The 24,333-nt window shown below is 38.4% G+C and overlaps 1 protein-coding gene and 2 long non-coding RNA genes across 3 annotated transcripts in view; 2 read left to right on the plus strand and 1 right to left on the minus strand.

The window, feature by feature from the left end:
- The first annotated feature begins 2,149 nt into the window (after nucleotides 1–2,149).
- Nucleotides 2,150–4,359, plus strand: LOC118764760. Its single transcript, XR_005000555.1, has 2 exons — nucleotides 2,150–3,555; nucleotides 3,586–4,359. It is a non-coding gene; the product is annotated as an uncharacterized LOC118764760 (long non-coding RNA).
- A 6,234-nt stretch (nucleotides 4,360–10,593) lies between these two features.
- Nucleotides 10,594–12,870, plus strand: LOC118764759. Its single transcript, XR_005000554.1, has 2 exons — nucleotides 10,594–12,126; nucleotides 12,172–12,870. It is a non-coding gene; the product is annotated as an uncharacterized LOC118764759 (long non-coding RNA).
- A 1,586-nt stretch (nucleotides 12,871–14,456) lies between these two features.
- LOC115215596 overlaps nucleotides 14,457–24,333 on the minus strand; it is a 60,974-nt gene continuing 51,097 nt past the window's right edge. Inside the window, exons 13-18 of the mRNA XM_029784815.2 lie at nucleotides 23,744–23,863; nucleotides 21,434–21,485; nucleotides 19,994–20,104; nucleotides 19,132–19,269; nucleotides 17,723–17,891; nucleotides 14,457–15,498 (exon numbers count right to left, since the gene is read on the minus strand). Of these exons, the coding sequence (XP_029640675.1) occupies nucleotides 15,444–15,498; nucleotides 17,723–17,891; nucleotides 19,132–19,269; nucleotides 19,994–20,104; nucleotides 21,434–21,485; nucleotides 23,744–23,863 (645 nt within the window). The 3' untranslated portion in view covers nucleotides 14,457–15,443. The remainder of the gene's footprint in view (nucleotides 15,499–17,722; nucleotides 17,892–19,131; nucleotides 19,270–19,993; nucleotides 20,105–21,433; nucleotides 21,486–23,743; nucleotides 23,864–24,333) is intronic.

A 24,333-nucleotide genomic window follows, 5' to 3' on the forward strand; every position in this document is an offset into this window, starting at 1 on the left:
GTCTTTAGAACTTATTGATTTAAGCTGAATGATCTAATGTTGATTAATGTTTGGTATCACTGCTAACATATAGAAACATCACAAGAGGAATAAATGTGTGTTGTGTTGTTTGAGGCTGTCTGATTTATTTCTTGAACATTACTTGGGTGTGGGGTGGGCGAGGGAATAAACATATTCATTTCTGATGAGCTGATCCAGGCTAAATCTAATATTAATGATTTTTTTCTGAAGAGATGTCTTGGAGTCAACTGATCTCTGAATATAGTTATATCTGTATCTATCTATCTATCTATCTATACACACACACACACACACACACGTTTCATGGTATATTGATTTACATCTGGCAGTGATCTCTTCTACATCTATTGGTAATCTCTGTTGTACATCTGGCAGTGATCTCTGTTCTATGTCTGGTGATGTTCTCTCTTCTATTGTTCCCTATTATACATCCTGTGCAGATCTTTGCTCCACATCTATAGGTGATCTTTCTTCTTCACCTAGTTAATGTTCTTAATTAAACACCTGATGATAGTTTGTATTCTCAGTTCTTTAGCTGTGGAAGTTCTCTCACCTGTTGAAAAAAAATCTCATTACAACTGCCAACCTAGTGAACAGTGATTACAGTATCATGATTGCAGGTACCAACCAGTATTTATCATTTATAGGGTTTCATTATATGAATAAACTGGTCAGCTATTGTACCTGTGTTTGTCAGATCTCAGAATTAACTGAGTGACGTATGTTCTTAGTTTTTACTTCTCCAAAAACAATCATTGATTCTCCTTCTTATGAGAGCATTTATCTCGACAAAAAGAAAAAAAATTACTTTTCTTGATTCTCGGTGTTAAAAATATATTTTCACCTTAACAAAGCTTCTTACTTATTTATCCTCTTCACTTACCTTATCTCCTTTGATTGTGAGATGCACCAACATATTCCATGTTCTGTTGATGGAAGTTCCGTCTGTGACATTTTGGGTCAACTTCTTTTCTCTCTCGTTTCAATTTTGCCTTATCTATCAGTGTGGAATGTTCTTTTCACCTCCATCATTCTTTATCTCCTCTTCCCCTCCCTCTCTACTTTTACTTATTGCCATACCTGTATATATATATATGTGTGTGTGTGTGTGTCTGGGGACAATGTGCTTGTGCAGTTTGAACATAGTTTAATCATCATGACAACTGATGAATTTTTAATGGTTGATACAATTCAAACATCCTGCCAACCATCGGCCAAAACTGACCAAAGAATGTGTTGACCTTGGAACAAATCAATGACAAGCCACAGCAACAAACTGCATCTTCATATCTCTCATAATTTCAATATTGTCCTCCTGTTTAGCATTTAAACCGGCCATTTCATGCCTAAATATTCTCTCTGTTTTATGTTTAAAGTGACCAGATCTGATCTCTCACACCTAACCTACAATGTCATTGTAAAATGAATAATCTTATCAAAGCTACAAGATAATGCATCTAACAGAACAATCTGGATGCTAAAGGGCCAAGTCTCCTGTGATTTGAGTTTGCATAAATTATATTTTAACCCCTCTGCTTCTTCTGCTTCATCTCCCTATGTTCTCAGATCAAATCCTGCCTGGGTCAACTTTACCTTTCATTCCTCCACAGATGATAAATAAGTACCTGTAATACACTGAGAGGAATTCAGTCCTCTCTACCTTCCTCCTCCAGAAATATCATTAGACCTGTGTTGAGTTTTTAAAATCAAAAGTTGATATATTCATACTTCCTTTCTCCAATTGTATTTTTCTGCTCACCAAATTTGTATTTTTGAAGAATTTACAAAAAAGAAGAAAAAAGGAGCAATCTCCCCAAAACCCAGTCCCATTCATTGATTTTGTACGACGAAGAATGATTCTGAAGAGGTTTTGTAGGCATGGCTGTGTGCCAAGAGGTTTACTTCTTAACCACATGGTTCTAGGTTCAGTCCCACTGTGTGGCACCATGGACAAATGTCTTCTATTACAGCCTTGAGCTGAGCTAAGCCATGTGAGTGGATTTGGTTGATGGAAACTGAAAGAAGCCCATCATATATGTACTTGTGTGTGTGTCTTTGTGTCTGTTTCTCATCACTGCTTGACAACTGGTGTCAAGTGTTTAATCCTTAAAACTTAGTGGTTCGGCAAACGAGATTGATAGAATAGTATCAGTTTAAAAAAAATAGGTATTCAGGTCAATTCATTTGACCCAAAATTCTTCAAGATGGTGCCCCAGTATGGCCAAAGTCTAAATGCTGAAACAAGCAAAAAACAGAAGGTAGAAGATATTGGTGTGAAGACGAATCTGCAGACAGTAGCATCTTCTTTGTCCCCTTAATACAAAGAAGAAGGACACCAGTGATACTCACCCATGGTTTCCTACGAGTCTGCAGTTATTGCAGGCATTTGTTTGGGTTGAGTGGGGGGAGGGGAGGGTGGCAGACTCATTTCTTGGAAGTTATAACTTTTAGCTTCTTTAGGGCTCTAATTATAATTAAACCTTGTTGGATTCTGTTATAGAATGAAGCTAATTAATTTGATAATGATGACATATGTCAAAGCCATTGTTTATAATTAGAAGAATGTGAAAAACAAGAAGAAGAACAACAACAACCAAATAGAGACGTTTCTGTAGAATTGGCCAGCCTTGTACAATCAGCAGTTGTGACCTTTAGTCAAAAATAGAGAAGTTCTGCAGAAGTGGATATAAATCTAATATCAAAAGTAGATAAGTTATACGTTCTGTAAACTTGGGATCCCCATCGTATGACAGGTCCTAAACTTTTAATCTACATGGTAACAAAAATGAGTGACAGAATTCTTATAGCTGGGATGTGTGTGAAGTTGGAACATCCACTGCAATGGATGCAAATAAGCACAATGGCAAAGTGTACGGAGGGAAGAAATGATATAAAATGCATCTTGCATTTCTTATACTTTTTCCTATAAGTGTGTGTGTGTAATCCAGCTGAATAGGAAAGTTCAGGTCGGAGATAATTAGAGAATCTTTTTGAGTGGTCTATTTGGGAACTGTAGCTATAAGATTGTATAACAGTACCCTGTCTTGTTGGCTATTTATTTGTTTTAGCATGACTGAAGACTTCATCTTCACAAATGAATTTACTTAATAAGTCTTAATCTCCCCAATCACATCAAATTTGTTCAAAAATGTATAAAGAAGATAACAAAATGATGGGTTAACACTTTGAGCTGGGGTTGGATTTTCTGTCGAAGACCTTGGAGTAGAGGAATAGATTAAAGACTGACATGGAACCTAGCATAAAAGGAAATATTGATAATGTCTAAAATATTAGTGAAGTAGAGATGAAAGCCTTGAGTTGTTTGTATAAAATCTCAGATATTTCTATTGTTGGGTGATGGTCAATGCAATGAAAACTTGTGTATAACAACAGTTGGTATTTTAGTCATTGCTTTCTAGTTTGGGCAAGGAATTTTTCTCAAAAAACTTATTCCCATAATTCTTTCATATCTGTAAATGACATTAAATCATCATTAGTTCACATGGTTATATGGAATGGCAGGCAGAGAGTTAGGTTTTCTGATTTTCATGTTTGACATTTGAGGACTTTGGTCTCCAATTATTCAAAATTACTAACAATAACACTAAAAAGATTGATACAAAGAGGGTAGGTATGACTAATCCAAAAGCGACCCTCCAGTCTATCTAACCCCTAAACAACAATTCTCTTTACATTTATTCTCCACTCCATATATTTATATTTTTAATGCTTTTTATATTCTTCATATGACAATACTGTTCTCTCTCTCTTCATTACACTCTAACTTGCCCTCCTTTCTTTTTCAACTGAAGTAGGTGTCTCTAGCAAGACACCTATCTCTGTACCTCTAGTCTCCTATCAATTGGCACAGCGCCACTACCCCCTCTACTACTTGCTCCTCCCAGCTGAGGGGGACCATGTCTTAAAAGTTATTTGGTAACCCAGTCAGTGCTGATGCCACACAAAAAGCACTGGGGCAGGGCCCACATAGAAAGCACCTGGCACACTGTGTAAAGTGGTTGGTGTTAGGAAGGGCATTCAGCTGTAGAAACCATACCAAAACAGACAAATGGAGCCTGGTGTGGTTCTTGGCCTTACCAGCTCCTGTCCAACCCATGCCAGCATGGAAAAACAGACGTTAAACAATGAAGATGATATGTATGTATATATCCTACTCTCACTCATCCTATACTTTCTACTTTTTAATATAAACTCATGTTAAAGTAAACCAAACAGCTTCATTACAAAACAAATGCTTGTGCACACACACACACACACACACACCTCTATCTTAATGTCCAATTCAATAACAGTGAATGTATTTAACATGAATGATTGTTGCAAGTAGTGAATCAAAAAACTACTTGAGATGAGTTTTTTTTTTTCTCCATGTCATCTCAAACGACAATGATTTGTCCTCAGTTTTCTGCTCATCTATAATCATTGTGGCCTCTCTCTTAAAGACAATGATTATTGTTATTATTAAAGAGGCAAGCTGGCAGAATCATTAGCATACTGGTTAAGATGCTTAGCAGCATTTTTTCCAGTTTTTTAGGTGTTAGGTTCAAATCCCACCAAAGGTTGGTTTTGCTTTTTGTCCTTTTGGGGTTGTCAATAAAATCAGCACCAGCTGAGTAACGGGGTCGATATAATTGGATCTGTCCCTTCTAAAATTACTAGCTTTGCACCAAAATTTCAAACCATTGTTATTATTATTATTATTATTATTAAGGTGGTGAGCTGGCAGAATTGTTAGTAGACTGGGTAAAGTGCTTAGTGGTATTTTGTCTGTCTTTACGTTCTGAGTTCAAATTCTGCCGAGGTCGACTTTGCCTTTCATCCTTTCGGGGTTGATAAATTAAGTACCAGTTGCATACTGGGGTTGATACTGGACCCCCCCCCCAAAAAAAAAATTTCAGGCCTTGTACCTAGAGTAGAAAAGATTACTGGGATAAATGCTTACCAGCATTTAGTCTGCATGTTCTGATTTCAAATTCCGCCAAGGTCAACTTTGCCTTTCATTCTTTCGAGGGGTCAATAAAACAAGTATCAGTTTTATCTGGGGTCAATGTAATTGACTATCACCCTCCAGAATTTCAGGCCTTATGCCTATAATAGAAAGGATTATTAAGGAGACAACAAAAGCTGGCAGAATGGTTAGCACACCAGGCAAGATGTTCAGTGGCATTTTGTCCATCTTTATGTTCAAATGCCGCCAAGGCTGACTTTGCCTTACATCCTTTCAGGGTCAATAAAATAAGTACCGGTTGTGTACTGGGGTTGATGTAATCAACTTACCCCCTACCCCCGAAATTGCTGGCCCTGTGCCAAAATTTGAAACTATTATTATTATTAATAATATTATTATAATTATTATTATTTCTCTTTAACTGATGGGAACAGACAGAAGAGTCTATTTTTTACTCCAATTGTGCAATGGCAGGTGAGAAATAATTTTTCTTAATATTTTCTTCGTTTATAATCTTTACTTGATGGAAACCTATTCATTTTTCTTTTTTAGCTTTCGCTAAATCCATTTCCTTTGATGTTTTATCTTTGCGAAAGCCAATCATCTATGTGTAATTTGTATTTCCTCTGTATGTGTGTGTGTGTGTGTGTGAAAATGGTAAGGTCAGATCTTAGGATGTTGAACCCCACAAACATGTTTGAAAGGTGAGTGATTAAACAAATGGTGATGATGACAATGAGAGTGATATGTAAGTGTGTGTGTGTGCATATAGACCCATGTACATACTAATATAATGAAGGCACATACATCATATATATATATACATATATCACCGTGACCGACCAGGCTATCAGATGTTGCTACACATCGCTGGTCACTATGTGCTTCGCATTGTTTTAGCCTTCAAATGACGCCACCCCGCTGGCTAAGCGAGCAGGCCAACAGAAGAAAGAGTGAAAGTTGTGGTGAAAGAGACAGCAGGGACTGCCCCGCCCCTGCCAGAGCCTTGTGGAGCTTTAGATGATTTCGCTCAATAAACACAATGCCTGGTCTGGGAATCGAAACCGCGGTCCTACAGCCGCGAGTCCACTGCCCTAACCACTGGGCCAATACCCCTCCACATATATATATATATATATATATATACACACACACACACACACACACCACACACACACACACACACATATATATATAGGGTGTTCAAAAAGTCTTTCTGCAGTGATTTTTTTTTTTTTAAGAGTCAACTTATCTATTGAAAATAAAGAACAACACTTTCAACACTTCTTGTAAGTTTTTTTAGAGTCTTGTAAAGTCTAATATATTCTTTTGTAGTCTTATACCATTTTATAAATTTGTTTTGCAATAAAACACTGCGGAGAGACTTTTTGAATACTCTGTCTACACACATATACAGGCACAGGCATGGTAAGAGGCTTGCTTCCCAACTGCATGGTTCTGGGTTCAGTCCCACAGCATGACATCCTGGGCAGGTGTTTTCTTCTATAGCCTTGGATCTTGTGAGTCGATTTGCTTGACAGAAACTGAAAGAAGCCTGATATATGTGTGTGGGGGTTTATCCTCCACCACCTCTTGGCAACCAGTGTTTGTGTGTTTACATCCCTGTAACTTAGCAGTTTGGCAAAATAGACTAATAGAATAAACATCAGGCTTTAAAAAATTTAAGTACTGGGGTTAATTTGTTCAACTAAAATTCGAGGTGGTGCCCCAGCATGGCCACAGTCTAATGACTAAAACAAAGAAAAGATAAAATATCCCTTATAAACCTCAATCTGTGTGCAGGTAGATTGTTGAAAGCCTGATAAACTGTGGTATTTGTCTTGAGAAAGCATCTCTTATAGACATACAGTGTTAAAAAATCACAGAAATTTATCAGTAGCAGACAACACTTGTCCCACAGCGGTGACAGTGGTGGTGATGTTGTTAAATATGCATTTCTGTGTGTTTGAGCTCAGTCAGTAGCAAGTATTCTCTGCCAACCACGTCCAAACAGAGCCAGCTGCTTTTGATATAAAACACAGATTGCTGTTTTGAGCTAAAACTACTTCTGTCCCCCACAACAAATGTGTATGTGTATACCCACAAGCCATCATAAAGGAAAATGGAGAGCTATACATCTTCAAAACTTGCTTATTACAGTATTATTTTCATAAAATTCCAATCCGACACGTGTTTCTCCTGCATAAATGTCCTTTCATCTAGCTTCTATGTGCTCTTAGTTGTGTAATTGTTTATCTTGAACAATTCTCTATATTTCCTGTCAGTCAATGTGGTTAGTCATATCTGGAGTGTATCAAAGTACCTGTCCAGATTCCAAATCCCTATTCCTTTACCTTATGTGTGAGTGTGTGTGTTGGTTCTATTTGTTTCAGGTTCCATTTCACTGCATGTCACTGTGAACAAGGGTTTTTCTACCAAAACCTTGTCAGTGGAACTGGATAATTGGCAACTGTGGGGAATGGCCTGCACATGTAAATTTAAAGGGCCTTCCTTGTCACTCTGCATTTGCTTGGGAGCTGGGGGTTATATAGTATTGAGGCTACCAGTGCTTGTTGGAATACTCAACTACAAACACTAAATCAGTGACTAGGTAGTCGCAACTCCAAGTGGAACACTTATTTGTAAATATTGCTGAGAGAGTACACACACACACACACACACACACACATTGCTGAACGAATTAGTTTGGTTATTTTACTGAAATTTGAAATAAAAACTTTTTAAAATCTTCCTTAGTTTAAATATTTTATTTCTGCTCTTTTATTATTTCTCTCTCTTGTTCAGTCAGTTCCCTTCTTCCCCTGGAAATATTTCCAAGGCTTCTTTCATGGATTCCTCTCCTACATCCTTTTCTTTCTCCACCAACTTATTCCTCTCTTCACTCTTCTTCCCTTGCAGCACATTTTTCTTTAACACATTTCAAACATGTCTTAATCCTTTTCTTCTTTTTTCTATCTTTGTTATTCTGCACATTTTTCTTTCTTGTCTTCATCAACAACTATAATCGCCATCTCTTCAATATTTTTATTCTATTCTTGTTTCATAAAATTTTTTTCTCTCCACGCTTTCAGTGTGTGCACTTGGTACATTCTATTAGCTTTGCCACTATCCCAAAACATACATGTATGTGTGACTGTGATTACACACACCACACACACACACACACATTGCTGAACGAATTAGTTTGGTTATTTTACTGAAATTTGAAATAAAAACTTTTTAAAATCTTCCTTAGTTTAAATATTTTATTTCTGCTCTTTTATTATTTCTCTCTCTTGTTCAGTCAGTTCCCTTCTTCCCCTGGAAATATTTCCAAGGCTTCTTTCATGGATTCCTCTCCTACATCCTTTTCTTTCTCCACCAACTTATTCCTCTCTTCACCTCTTCTTCCCTTGCAGCACATTTTTCTTTAACACATTTCAAACATGTCTTAATCCTTTTCTTCTTTTTTCTATCTTTGTTATTCTGCACATTTTTCTTTCTTGTCTTCATCAACAACTATAATCGCCATCTCTTCAATATTTTTATTCTATTCTTGTTTCATAAAATTTTTTTCTCTCCACGCTTTCAGTGTGTGCACTTGGTACATTCTATTAGCTTTGCCACTATCCCAAAACATACATGTATGTGTGACTGTGATTACACACACACACACACACACACACACTGAGGCTTTTGTGTGCTTGAATTTATGTCTACTTTGAATGTGTAAAAACCAAGGCAAAAATTTGACAACCTGTGTTTTTTTTGTTTTTAAATATTTCCACAACCATTGGTCTTGCACTGTTTCCCAGCACTAACCTCACAACTATTTGGCTGTGATAACTTAATGAGAATTCCCCGTATATCTTACGTATCTCACAGCCCTACATCAAGTAATAATAGGAATGGTTCGTGTCCCTGGGCCCATGCCTGTAGCTTTCATTCTGTCACATGGATTTGATCCTACCCACCTCGACCTAATAGTTTCAAGGAGACAGCTTCAGACAGATGAAACCAAACCTATTCCCACTTTTCTGCTTAATGAACCCACCTTTACTACCTGTTAACGTAGGAAAGTAATATGTGGCTTAATATCAGTTGAGCTTCATCTTCTTTCATTGCTATTCTGTGTTCATTTTGCGGCATGCTCCCCCTACAATCTACAACTGGAAATATAGGGTCCCCATTTTAAAGACACACTATACCTTTTACTGGAACAGCTTTGGTTGTCTTTTCATACAAAGTGAGATGAACCTGTCCTTGAATATTTTCATCATCTCCAACTTGAGGAGTCAGTCTATCGTTTGTTTTGTTCTCTTTCGTATTTAGAGGCAGGCATGTGTCATTTAAAATTTGTTCAAATCCATTAAAAAGGAGTTTTGTTTTTCTGTTCCCTCCAGAAACGATGAGTAACAATATCAACGTTGCACCAATCAACTACGCTCACTCTTTTCAAAAAAAACAAAAAATTGCCATTTTCATAGTGAAACCAAATATGGGGCCACAACAACCTGTGGAGTCATTTAGATGTCAAGTCTCTTTGGTTAGGGATCTGGAAGGGACAAACTGGGGGATGAATGGGACGAGATGACCTTAGCAATTCTTAGTTCAAGTTTTAAAGATAGGTAATAGAAGGAAAGGTAGGCAGATGTCCTGTAGTATGGACATAGAGTAAGATTTATTATGGTATGTCAGTGGTGGGGTGTGTGTGTGTGTTATAGTGTGTCTATGTTGATGTAATGAACCCTATAGTGGAAGAAGGAGATCTGGGGTAGGATGGTGTGGTGTGTTGCAGAGGTGGGATATGTTAGAGTATAACATTTAACTTTGTATGTTTGCCTTGTATGACAGTGTTTGTTTTAGAATAATGTTAAGTAACCATCAGGCTATTTGCAATCACTTGTCCTTAAACATGGAACTACCTTAAGATTGTTCCATAAAATATACCCTTATCCTACCCTGCAAGCTTATGCAAATACAAAATACACTTATAAATGAATTTGTTTTCTTATTAAATTCTTGCCAGTTTGAATGGAGCCGAGAGTGTAGTTTGTTTCAAACTACACTCACCCCCCCCCCCTCGTTAACGATTTAATATTTCAGTCGTCCGTTCTGTTATTGTTGCATCGCACTCTAACTCCACACATACAGGTATTCACATAGACACACCCAGGTGAGTTTTAGCTTGTAAATATATGCGACTACAAAGTAATAATCTCCAATCATGATTATGAAGATATGAACGAATTATTAACATCAACCTAATAATAATCATAATAATAATAATGGTAGTGATAAGGCAGCGAACTGGCAGGAACGTTAGCATCCTGGGCAAAATGCTTAGCGGTATTTTGTCTGCCGCTATGTTCTGAGTTCAAATTCCGCCGAGGTCGACTTTGCCTTTCATCCTTTCGGGGTCAATTAAATAAGTACCAGTTACACACTGGGGTCGATATAATCGACTTAATCCGTTTGTTTGTCCTCTCTGTGTTTAGCCCCTTGTGGGTTGTAAAGAAATAGGTATTTCGTCTGCCGTTATGTTTTGAGTTCAAATACCACCGAAGTTGACTTTGCCTTTCATCCTTTCGGGGTCTATTAAATAAGTACCAGTTGCACACTGGGGTCGATCTAATTGCCTACCCCACCCCCCACCCACCCCCACCCACAAAAATTTCAGGCCTTGTGCCTAGAGTAGAAAAAAATAATGGTGATGATGATTTTTTTTTTGTCTCCAGTGATCAGGTGTGCTACAGAATTGTGCATAGATGTAGAAAATTATACTGAAGTATGTATGGAATGATTTGTGAGAATATTTTCCAAATTGTTGGTAAACTGGCACCGGGAACGAAGCAAGTGTGGTGCCTTTGCTTGATTCTACTACTGTTATTCCAAGAGATCACAAGCTATAAAGGCATGGTTACAGCCTTGCATTTTGGCGTTTATATATTAGCCTCGTAACAGTATAAGAACTAAAAAGGAATGTTTAATATGATGGAGTGCATTTTCATGTTTAAAACAGAATCTTGAAGAAGGAATCCCAAACATATAGCACAAGTTTTTGGGGCCGTTAAAGGGACAGGTTTAGGTTCATCTATAGTCTCCATGTGTTGGTGTAATGGTAGTTATGTAGGGAATTATGATTAATTTTAGGAGGTAAACTATGTAGGGAGATAATTGTGTTTGAAAATATATTTTGTTGTAAACTTTATGGTTGATTTGTTTGTTGTTTTATGTATTGTGTTGTTATTGTCTCTTGCCAGCTTTATTAGCGCTACTACTGTTTGAAGATTGAACAGTTACATTATAAAAGCACAATAGATTTAAAGTTCATTGATTATTGAAGGGAGATCAATATTAGTAGCTGGATTTCAGGTGTTGAACTGCCAGAATCATTAGTTGGCCAAGCAAAATGCTTACCGGCATTTTGTCTGTCTTTATGTTCTGAGTTCAGATGCAGCTGGGGTTGACTTTACTTTCCATCCTTTCGGGGTCCATAGAAAACGTAACAACTGAATGCTAGGGGTTGATTTAATTGACTTACCCCCCCCAAAAAAAAACTGCTGGCCTTGTGCCCATATTTGAAATTCAACTCTAGTGGAGACAACAAGGTAGAAATCAGTGATTGGTGAAATATAACAACAATATTTAGTAACTTTTTAGGTTTGTGAAGTCTCTAGGGACTCCATGATAAATGCTTTAAGGATGCTTTTTTTTCTTGCTTTTGTCCTCCTGATATTAAAGTCGAGAGCCAGAACAATGAGACGCTGCTCTTACTACAACTGTATCAAAGAGTTTCTGTCAGATGATGCTCGGCTGTGCTGGAACAAATATTTGGTGACACAAAATGTATCGGTTTATAATACTGGGAACAAACCTTCTGTAATTTGTTGATTGGTGATACAGCAATGGCTATTTTTATAATATTGGCATGTATTAATCATTTGGAATAACATTTGGTGACACAGGGATATCACTGGGCAAAATGTTTGTTGGGAACACATCTTCATATTTGATGTTGATTGGTAATACAAGGATAACTTTTCCTTTTGTGTAAAATTGGTGGGCAAAACAGGGATAACATTTTCTTCTCTCTAATATTGATTGGCAACTGAGGGTTAACCCATCTTCCTTCTGTCTGATATTGGTTAGAAATAATACAAGGGTAACAATTCCTCCAGAAAAAAAATGGTGATTTGTAACACAGAAATAACACTGCCTCCTATTAAATGCTGATTGGCAACAGGGATAACCGTTCCTCATGTCAAATTTTGGTTGGTAACATAAGGACAATGCTTCCTCCTACCAAAAATGGTTTTTATTGGTGACGGGAATAAGATTCCCTGCCAAGCGTTGATTGACAACACAGGGATAATGCTTCCTGCCAAATGTCGGTAAAAGACACTTTTTGCTTTTTTATTTCATTTTTTTTTCAATGAAAAAACACTTTTTTCGGCGTGTCTGTGTATATATTTTTAAATTCTCATCTGTCTGCTCTAAAAGTAGAGTATATTTGTTGGAGTGATGACGACGACGACATTTTAGAATGAGACGGATGAGAGGAAGCTGGCAGGGATCAAGGCAGGGATGGGAATTCATGTCAGCTCAGTGTGTACGTCAGCGTCAGTGCATGTGTGCGTTCCTCGATGCATGCACAAACGTCTGTGAGTGTGTGTGTGTCTGGTTGTCGATGCCTCTTTCTATACACTTTGTATAGGTCACCCAGTCTGTATCAATTCTTAATCCCCACCTCCCTCTCTCTCTCTCCAAGTATTTATGTACATCTGTCAATATGTAAATACAGACACACACATGCAGAAGAACATGTTTGATGTCAATTTGTGTAGAAATAAACTTTCAAAAAAATAATTTTAAAATTTGCTTTCTTTCCTTGTTTTCTGTTTCTGTTATTTTTAATACCAGTCATACATTGAGGTCAGTTTAATTGACTGCACCAGTTCTCTAAAGTATATAGTTTCAGACTGATGGAAGGGATCATCATTATTATAACAGCAGCCTGCCCCCAGATTTCGGGTTTTCTACCTAATCGTCATCGTCATCATTATTGTTATTATCAAAGGGCCAGGCAAGTCGAGCTGGCAGAATCATTAGCATGCTGGACAAAATGCTTAGTGGCATTTCATCTGTCTTTGTTCTGAGTTCAAATTCTGCCAAGGTCGACTTTGCCTTTCATCCATTTTGGGGTCAATAAAATAAGTACCAGTTGAGCACTGGGGTCAATGTAATCAACTTGACCCCTCCCCACAAATTTCAGGATTTGTGCCTATAAAAGAAAGGATTATTATTATGAAAGGGCAGTGGATTGATAGAACTGGTTATGTTAGACAAATGCCTTGTGGTATTAACTGTGTCCTTTTATGTTCTGAGTTCGTCTTTCCTGCTTCCACGGATGATAGAATAAACATCACTTCTGGCACCCAGACAGCCAACTCTTCCCCTTTGTAGTCTTCTGCCTTTCATAGAGGTCATTATTATTGTTGTTGTTGTTATCGTTATTAAGGCAGAGAGTTGCTTCAGTTCCTCAATGGCTTCGACAAAATGCTTCTTTCGTCTGGCTCATGGCATTCTGAGTTCAGATTCCATTGATGTTCGCTTTACCTTTCATCCTTTTGGAAACATTAACAAAGTACCAGTCAAACACTGAGGTCAGTGTAACTCGACTGTTCTTTCATCCAACATTTGTGACCGGGGCCTCTCTATGAAACCCTTTCAGCATGAAGAAGGACAGTGCGTCGGAAGAAGTGTCCAAGTGTTGCCTGTTTTCTCATGGCCAAATGTTTTCAAGGAAGAGTTGAAATAAACAGCACCACTTCTATGACAGTGAGGTTCACTTTCAACTATCAGGTAATCCAAGACAAGGGCACACCTACACACACTGGCCTTGTTTCAGCTTCTGTCTCTCCGATTCACTAAAACCGCTTTGCTGCCATGAAGTGCATCTGGGCAAAGAAAACCTGCTCCAGCAAATTCAGCCAGACGTATGCAATCATGGAAACGATGATGATGATGACGATGCCATATATACATTATTTACATTATTTACATTTGACGGATATTTGTCCTCATCTTGTTTCTTTGTTAACACAACCTTTTAGCTGATACACCCTCCTGCCTTCATCAGGTGTCTTGGGGAAATTTCGAACCAGGGTTCTCATTCCTAAGGTATTTTTCGATATTACTATCATTATTATTCAGGTCACTGCTTGGAATTGAACTCAGAATCTTGGGGTTAGTAGCCCACACTCTTAACCACTACACCATATGCCCGTGGGACAAATATCCGTCAAATGTAAATAGTGTACATAATTCCTCATCTCTTAAATATAGAACTGGATGCTATATATAGTTTATTGTTCCATTGAGGAAGGATCAACAAATGAGTACTTCATCTGTTGAGAGATGAATATCATTTAATGTAGACAGGAATGAAAATAAGAGCTGCGAATAGTTTCTTGCCTTTGAAACATGGATTTTTATTACATGCCTTGTATCTTCAAGCAATCATCAGGCTCTGGGCACATGGTTCAGATTGAAAATCAGGATACATGAGAAACCATGAGAAAAACAAGAAGGTCAATGCAAAAAGTGGATTGAGAAGATAAAGGGTGAATAAAAACAGAAAAAAAAGGCAAGAAAAGAACATTAAGGTTACATCCCCTTTGATTGTAGAAATTGTGATTAAACTAATAAATGTAGAATAATTCAATGGAGAGGAGTTGAAAGTCCATGAGACAGTTATTCAATCCAGAGAGGATGGTGTCCTCCAGTTTGAGAACAGAAATTCGTCCATATGCTTTCACTATACTAATTTCAGATCCAAAATTTTCAGCAAATATGAGCATATGGACAAATTACTTGGAGACACGAGGCATGTTATAAAAATCTGCCTAACCATGTCTCAATGGCAAAAAACTATTGGTAGCTCTTATTTTAATATGGTGTACATTAAGTGGTATATGTGTGTGTGTGTGTATGTGCTGGTGCCACAAAAAGTACCCAGTACACTGCAAAGTGGTTGGTATTAGAAAAGGCATCCAGCCATAGAGGCCAAAGCAGACAATGGAATCTGTTGTGGCTGTCCCACTTGCTTTGCTCCTGTCAAACCGTCCAACCCATGCCAGCATAGAAAGCAGATGTTAAAGGATGATTTTGATGATGATACACGCAGTATTTTTAATAAAAGTATAAAAAACTTATGTATTGAGTTCTTGGCTGTTTATTCAACCAACCTGTATCTGTATGTGTGTGTGTGTGTGTGTGTGTTATATGTAGTGGTGGTTATAGTGAATATAATACAGCCATAGTGACTAATGATGGTGGTGGTGGTGATGATAGTCCGTTTATTGGTACATTTTGATGTCTGCTGTCAGTAAAGTTGGTGCTGACATTAGCTTCCTGTCATCCATAGTGTCACTTGGCATAAATTCTTCGTCTACTCCACCACCCCCTTCGCTGTTTTACTGTTGGTGCCACCAGTGAGCAGATCTCTGGAAAATAAAGAGAGGAAACTGTCAGAAAGGTGAATACTGTGATTGGTTTAATTCATTGATTATTCATCAATGGCAGTGCTATTGATGAATAATTTGTTAGCTTGCAGCTCCTGGTTCAGTTCCTGCAACCACAAGAGCTACTTGTGAATGGTCAGAACCTTTCCAGAGGAAAGAAACCTCTTTTATTTCTTAACATTAGAGAAACAAAAGCTAAACATCTGCCCCTGCGGAGCTTTGTTTCTAGTTCACTTCTAACAAGGGCTGAAGCTACCTGCTAAGCATAATGATAATAATAATAATAACAATATTATTATTATTATTATTATTAAGGTGGTGAGCTGCTAGAATTGTTAGCTTGTCGGGTGAAATGCTTAGCGGTATTTTGACCATCTTTACATTCTGAGTTCAAATTCTAACAAAGTCAACTTTGCCTTTCATACTTTCAGGGTCGATAAATTAAGTACCAGTTGAATACTGGGGTCGAATTAATCAACTAGCCCTCTCTTTCAAAATTTCAGGCCTGTTGCCTATAGTAGAAAGGATTATTATTATTGTTATTATCATTCGTCTGTCCTTACTTTGTGAGTTCAAATTTCGCTGAGGTCAACTTTGCCTTTCATCATTTCAGGGTTGAGGAAATAGGTACCAGTTACATACTGGGGATTGATGTAATTGAATAGCCAACCCCCCCCAACCCTTCCCCAAAGTTTCAGACCTTGTGCCTATAGGAGAAAGGATTATTATTAGGTATAAGGATAAGTTGAAACAATCACTGAAATCCCAACAGCTTAGTTTGACATCTTGGGGCAAGTTATTGCCTAAGATTGGTCTGAGTGGCAGAGAAGGTGTCATGATGCATGTAAACAACATCAGTTGAAGAAACAGAACGGTAAAGGAATTCTATCCTGCAAATCAACAGACGACACATTTGTCCAATTCCAGCTAAAAATCCAAATCCTCAATGATTGTGACTTCATAGCAAACTCCATCCGTATCTGGACTCCAGTTACTCCCAGGCATCAGTCAGAAGCAGATAGAGTTTCTTTTATTTTTAATCCTATTTTCTAAGAAACCCTTTCCTTCAAACACTCATACATTGAAATCGATATAAGTGACCATTGTTATGGACAGTAGTCAAACGAAATGCAACTCATCAGGAAAAAATGAAAAGAGGGAAGAAGAAGAGGTAATAAGCCAAGTAAAGAGAGATAACAATGAAAGTTGAAAGTGCTTGTAGAATATGCCAATATAAGTTATGAAAAGACAGAAAAGCGGATGTTAAAAGAGTCAAAAAGAGGAGGAAGAAGTGCAAAAGCTCATCAGAAATAGTGTTGGTGATTTTAAGGAAGCATGGAGCTTTTGAAGGACGAAGTATCCTGACAGTCAACAACTGATGCGTGGAATTTATTCCATGCTTTCACAATTCTGGGTGTGAAAAAAAATTTAAAGGTCTTTGAAAGTCATAGACACTGCTATTTTCTGGTTTATAAGCCTGTCCACGAGTGGTAGAAGTATTGAAGTGAAAAAGGTAGCTAAAGGTGCTCTTGAAAAAATAATGGATTGTCTTGGAGACTTCTACCCAGTCAGCTGCTCAATGTTGAAACTTTAATGTGTCTATTCTGATGGATTAGATTCTGCCATTTGTTTAATGTTTCTGGGATAAACACATGATCATAAGGATCTTTGTCAGGTGAGAAATGGCACACACCAAACAATTGAATAGCCACTTAAATACTCTTTAAGTTAAACAAAAAACAAAATATCAAGTCAAAGAGAGACTCTTTCTGGTCAGTTGGCCTGTTAAAAATAGCAGCCAAATCTCCCTCAAATAATATCCTATTCTTTTTAGAAAATGCAGTCCTAGATATGCTTGGAATATACAGGTGGGCAATGACTGGAATGCTTTTGATCATAGGTCTGTTGGATAAAGACTGACCAGGGGCTAAGCAACAACAACAACAACATGTGTCTTGAGCCAAGAAGAAAACCATTGCATGGTTATTCATTTGGCAAGAAATAGTGGTTAAACCTCCCTCAAACTATGCTGTAGTATTAAAAAAGGAAGTGATTTGGATAGTGCAGTGTAAAATACATTATGTCTGAAACAAAAAGGATGGGGTGGTCATGACTGAAATACTTTTGATCATAGGAATACTCAGCCAGTCCGTGCTGGGGTTAAGTACCCAAAACGCCCATAAGGTATCAGTGACAATATACTTACGCTCGTCGACAACTGGCACAACATGCCTCCCTGATGTCATCCCTGGCACATGCCTTCTTGCCATACATTACAACAAACTTGGAGCACCTTAAATTATTAATTTCAACATATTCGTCATCCTTGCAGGAACCAGTTGGAGCTGGTTCTCTTTCTGGATCGTTCTGCAGCTCTGACAGAAATTGGAAAAACAAAAATCTTCAGGAATAAAATAACGAAGATTGGAGAGCTTCTAAGAATGAGAAGAAGAAAAATTTGTATAACTTTTATATATTTCAGTGATAAAAGACCCATCGTTATGAGTGAACAAAAAGGAAATGCAAGTCCATATGGAATGGGCCATGATGGTTGGTCAACCTGGTTGGTACCATGCAGGACTAGCAGATCTTGGCTGTTTTTCCTTCTGACGATGGGTCTTTTGTGCCTGAAATATATATCTAAAAGATTATTGAAGCTTTCTATCTTCATTATTTTGTTATTTTATTGTATTATCAAGATTATTCAGGCTTGTTTTCTATTGATGTAGGCATCATCATCATCATCATCATCACCCTTGTTTAACGTCTACTTTCCATGCTAGCATGGGTTAGACGGTTTGACCGAGGACTGGCAAGCCAGAAGGCTGCACCAGTCTCCTATCTGATCTGGCAGAGTTTCTACAACTGGATGCCCTTCCTAACACCAACCACTCTGAGAATGTAGTGGGTGCTTTTTACATGGCACCGGCACAGGTGCTAGTCAGGAGGCACTGGCAATGACCACTCTCGAATGGTGCTTTTTACGTGCCACTGGCAGCAGGTCGTAATAGACAGGTCTGTTACTTGGAAGCCAAAGACTTACTGTAACTTATATGACAAACACCTATGTAGATTTAACTGCCCCCCACCCCTTCCCTATATAGCTAAAGGATATCACTACATAGAATCTAAGATATCCCACTGTATACTAGATATCAAAATGATATTCATTATATAATCAATTTGAGGAATAGCCATATTCAAAGGACCCTCAAAGCTGGACATTCTAAGGGGTGCTTAGAAGTCTTGGTAATCTAAGTCATCTTAGGACCGCAATCCAAGGCTGGGTTAGCTGGCTCAAACATTGACCTCACTGTCAACAACATTCTTGGAGAAGAATAACACACACACACGCACACACACACACGCGTGCACACACACACACGCGTGCACACACACACACACACACATTTACAATGGTTTTCTTTCAGTTTCTGTTTACCAAATCTCACAAGACTGGCTCGGGAAGCAGAAGGCCCAATTTGCTGTGCAATGGGATTGAACCCAAGGCCACACATTTGAGAAGCATTCGATTCTGTTCTGAATTGTTGACCTAAACTTTGATTTTTGACCGTTTTTCTTAATCTTCCCAAAGACAACCGAATGTTTGTTTACCTTCACAAGATCTGCAGCAAACAGGCTTTAACTTTTTGGTGCATTGAATCAGGCCATGATGCAGCAAGAACTGGCTGCAATTGAATTTTGACAAGATACGCACTGGGACATCTTTGCACAGATCCTCTTTTGTGAAATCTAAACAGAGAAAATAAACATTATTTACATTATTTACATTTGACAGATATTTGTCCTCATCTTATTTGTTAACACAAAGCTTCGGCTGATCTACCCCCCAGCCTTCATCGGGTGTCTTGGGGTAATTTTGAACTTGGGTTCTCATTCCTAAGGTATTTTTCAATGTTGTTGTTGATGTTGATGTTGATGATGATAGGGAAAAGAGTCAGACATCATGAACAACAAAGGATTGTGACAATTGGGTGATGTGACACACAGCAGGCACCCCATGGCCAATGAAGAATGCTAGATATAGATACACTATGTTTTTTATCTTCTAATTGTTTCAGTTATTAAACTGTGGCCATACTGGGGCATTGCGTTGAAGAATATTTACTCAAATGAATTGACCCCCAGGTTGGTACTTGTTCTATTGGTGTCTTTTGCCAAACTGTGAAATTACAGGATGTAAACACACCAACACCCGTTGTCAAATGGTGGTGGTGGTGGTGGTGAGGACAAACACAGACTCAAAGACACACATTGTGGACTTCTTTCAGTTTTTGTCAACCAAATCAAGTCACAAGGCTTTGATTAGCCCAAGGTTATAGTAGTAGAAGAGACGTGTCCAAGAAAAAAAATCAATAATAAAACAAGATGAGAGAGTCCCAGCTGGAATTCCTTTCATCTGCTGATTAGGGGTTCAACAACAACAACAACAACAAAGATTACCAATAATTCTTACCTTTGTTACATGAAGTACAGCATCGTTTGTAGAATTCTGTATTGTTACACAAAAGAGGAGAAGCTAATTTACAGTTAACGAGATAAGGAAGGTCTGGATACGGACAATCATCTACAATTAATAGAAAATTAATTATATTTGATAAAATAAATATGTTAAAGGAATTAATGTTACATGTATGATGCTTGTGTCTGAACAGCTGAGCTACATGGTAGTGAGACATGGGCTGTGGTTACTGAGGATGGCTTGAAAGAAAGGAAACCAGAAATTTCTGCTGAACGAGTAATGCCAGCATACGTATACAACAGAGTGTAAATGGCTTGAGCGAAGAATTGGCTGTGAGAGGCATCAGATGTAGAGTGCAAGAGAGAAAACTGAAATTAGTGTGGTCATGTGATGTGTATGGAGAACAGCTGCATCAAGAAGTGCTGATCTCTAATTGTGGAGGGAGCATGTGGAAGGGGTGAGCCCAGAAAGACATGGGATGAAGTGGTGAGAACGGCTCTTCAGATGTTGGGCCTCACTGAGGAAATGATGAGGGACTGAGACTGAGACTTATGGAGACTTGCTGGTGCTTGAGAAGATTCATCAAGCCAAGTAAAACCATGGCTATCCATCCATAGAGGCATGTCTCTTTGTCAGCTGAGAGACCCCTGTCCTGCAGGCTCATACGTGTTGGTGCCACATAAAAATGCACCCAGTACATTCTGGTAGGCATTAGGGAAAGGCATTCAGCCGTAGAAACTGTGCTAAAATTGGTGCTTGGACAGCTCTTCAGCCAGCCAACACCTGTCCAGCTGTCCAACTCAAAGTTATCATCGTTTCTGGTTTCAGAAGTGAGTCTCCCAAGCCATTCTGTTGATGGACTTCAATTTGACAAAATATTTATCGCTATATAAATATTGTGGAGTGGCTGTGTGGTAAGTAGCTTGCTAACCAACCACATGGTTCCGGGTTCAGTCCCACTGCGTGGCATCTTGGGCAAGTGTCTTCTGCTATAGCCCCGGGTCGACCAATACCTGGTGAGTGGATTTGGTAGACGGAAACTGAAAGAAGCCTGTCGTATATATGTATATATATATATATGTGTGTGTGTGTGTGTGTGTATTTGTGTGTCTGTGTTTGTCCCCCTAGCATTGCTTGACAACTGATGCTGGTGTGTTTACATCCCCATAACATAGTGGTTCGGCAAAAGAGACTGATAGAATAAGTACTGGGCTTACAAAGAATAAGTCCTGGGTTCGATTTGCTCGACTAAAGGCGGTGCTCCAGCATGGCCGCAGTCAAATGACTGAAACAAGTAAAAGAGTATATAGACCTTATAACACAGACAGACAGACACCCCACTACACGCTCCCGCCACCCCGCATATTGGGCAAGAATCTGGTATCTTCACTGTACAATGGATCAACAAGATAATCATGGAAGGATTTCACTCACCTGCAACTAATTGTTGTGATATATTTACCAAACAGTTTCCAAAATAACAACCCTGAAATATTTTAAGACAAAGCAGAAAGTCAACGATTGGTTGCCACGGCAAAATATCTTTCGATTATTATTATTATTATTATTATTATTATTATTTTATGACTTTGGGCAAAATATTTAGAAGAATAAAAACAGTAGAAATATAAGTCCAAATGCTAGTGCTGTTTGCTTAAAACGTTTGTTTTTCAACCACATGGTTCTGGGTTCAGTCCCACTACGTGGCACCTTGGGTAGGTGTCTTTCACTAGTCCTGGGCCAACCATAGCCTTGCGAGTGGATTTAGTAGACAGAAACCAAAAGAAGATATGTGTGTGCCCTTGTGCTTGTCCCCACCACTAGACAAGGTGTTGGTTTGTTTACATTCCCATAACAGCATGGTTCAGCAAAAGAACACTGATAGAATAAGTACCAAACTTTAAAAAAAATAAGCACAGGACTTGATTTATTTGACTAAACACTTTAAGTTGATGCTCCAGCATGGCACGATCCAGTGACTGAAGTAGAAAGATTTTAAAAAATGAAAGATATATATATATATATATACATATGTATGTATGTATGTATATATATATATACTTTTCTACTCTAGGCACAGGGACCCAAATTTTTGGGGAGAGGGGGCTAGTTGATTAGATTGACCTCAGTACACAACTGGTATTTAATTTATTGACCCTGAAAGGATGAAAGGCAAAGTCAATGTTGGCAGAATTTGAACTCAGAGCGTAAAGAAAAACAAAATACTGTTAAGCGTTTCTGCCAGCTCGCTACCTTATACATATATATACATATATATATATATATATATGTGTGTGTGTGTGTGTGTGTATCATTATTATCATCACCATCGTCCTGATTGTTTTATTCTGCTTTCCATGCTGGCATGGGTCAGTCTTTATTCAAAGTTACTGTCCCCCTAAATAGGTTGTACTTTTCAATCGAGAGAGTACTGGGTAGGTTTTATGATGGTACCAGCACTAAGCAAGTGTCCATCCATGCCCTTCACGCCACCATCATTTCATAGATATTTCTCCCCAACAACACACCAATCTTTCTTTAACAAACTGACCTGGAATACTTTGTGCCTCTCATCCAAACATATTCAAACTCTGAATTTCTGCTTCTCTCTGTAACTAAGTATACCTGATCCTTATCATCTCTTCTGGTCCCTTGGCATTGCTCTCCACTGCTCCCTTTCTTACTGTATTTCCTAGTTTGTTTCTTTGTTTTTATGGTTGTTTCATTGACCCCGAGAAGTTGAAAGTGATCTCAGCATGATCTGAACTCAGAATGCAAAGAGTCAGAGGCAATGCCAGCAGCCATTTTGTCTCTGATTCTGCTTGCTGGCCACTTAATAAGAATAAAAGATGAGCTACAGCAAATGTTCTGCTCAGTAACTCAGATTTGCTTGTCAGTTGTTTGACTTTAACCAGTTGAGCATGTCCCTTGGTGGCTGATGATATGTGCATCTCTGATCATGAGCAGAGGTAGTGGGGGAGCATCATAGCTGTGTGTTGAGAGGAATTGAATGATTCACCACTGGAAACATGGGTGTTTCATTCATCATCCTTAAACAACCCTTATTCAGGGACCTTTTGAGCAGGATGGGTTACCTGAGCCGACGAAAATTCTAAATAAGCCTCACCTGCAAGGTCATGCACTGTTTATCTTGATATGAAATCACCACGTCACGTACATATGATTGTGGTACATGTACCTGGTGTGCCCTTATCAGACAGGTGTACTGGACTTCATATATTTGTACCCCAGCGTCACTTTGATGGCCTACAGTGCTCTCTCACTCAATAATAATCCTTTCTACTATAGGCACAAGGCATGAAATTTGGGGGAGGGGGATAGTCAATAATATTGACCCCAGTCCTGAAATGGTAGGTATTTCAACCCTGGAAGGATGAAAGGCAAAGTCAACCTTGGTGGAATTTGAACTCAGAATGTAGCAGTAGACGAAATACTGCTAAGCATTTTGATGATGATGATGATGATGATGATGATTTCTTTGAAAAAAGAAAAATTGCTTCTTACTTAGGTATAGGGCCAGGAAATTTTTAGGGGTTGGGGGTTACTCAATATCATTCCCCCATCCCACCCAACTTGATTGGAAATTTATTTTATCAACCCTGGGAATATTAAATGCATAATAGACCTCAGCAGGATGAGAAAATATCACAAAGAATTTTTTGCTTCCTGATGTTGTAATGATTCATGCAAGCTTGCTCCCTAACAACAACAACAACAACCTACCTTTTGATATCCACAGGGTGTACCGATTGCTGCTCTTAACCCACTCTCAGTTACACACTTACTGGTTGCAGGGACGTAGCACATCATTTTGTAACAGATTTGTGATGGATAGGCAGGCGGCTGCAAGAAAGGAATCATAAAAGGATGCAAAAGAAGGGAAGAATAGAAGATATTAGAAGGAAAGGAGGAAAACAATTGATTCCCAAACTAAATGTGTGTGTGTGTGTGTGTGTGTGTGTGTGTGTGTGTGTATTAAAACATACAGCAAACAGGTTTTCAATACTTTTACAGAACTTGTTGTGGAGGAAGGATGAGTGACCGGAAGGAAGAAAGGATGATGTGATGAAGGGACCAGAAGGCGGATGAAATGATGTCCAGAAGCAACAGGGTCTGTGGCAAGGGCATGTTGTGTGCTGGGAGTGATTGTAGTGTAGCAGCCCTTGCTGGCAAAGGGGTTGGAGGAGCTTGTATGTGGTCACAGCTGTGAGATCTGGCTGGTTTTCCTGTGATCCAACGCTTGGAGTCATTGTTGCCAATTGCAACTCAGAGTAAAGACAACTTTATTTCGTGCCTTACAACAACACTTCACT

This window comes from Octopus sinensis, linkage group LG9 (assembly GCF_006345805.1).
Source record: "Octopus sinensis linkage group LG9, ASM634580v1, whole genome shotgun sequence".
Classification (NCBI taxonomy): Eukaryota; Metazoa; Mollusca; class Cephalopoda; order Octopoda; family Octopodidae; genus Octopus; species Octopus sinensis.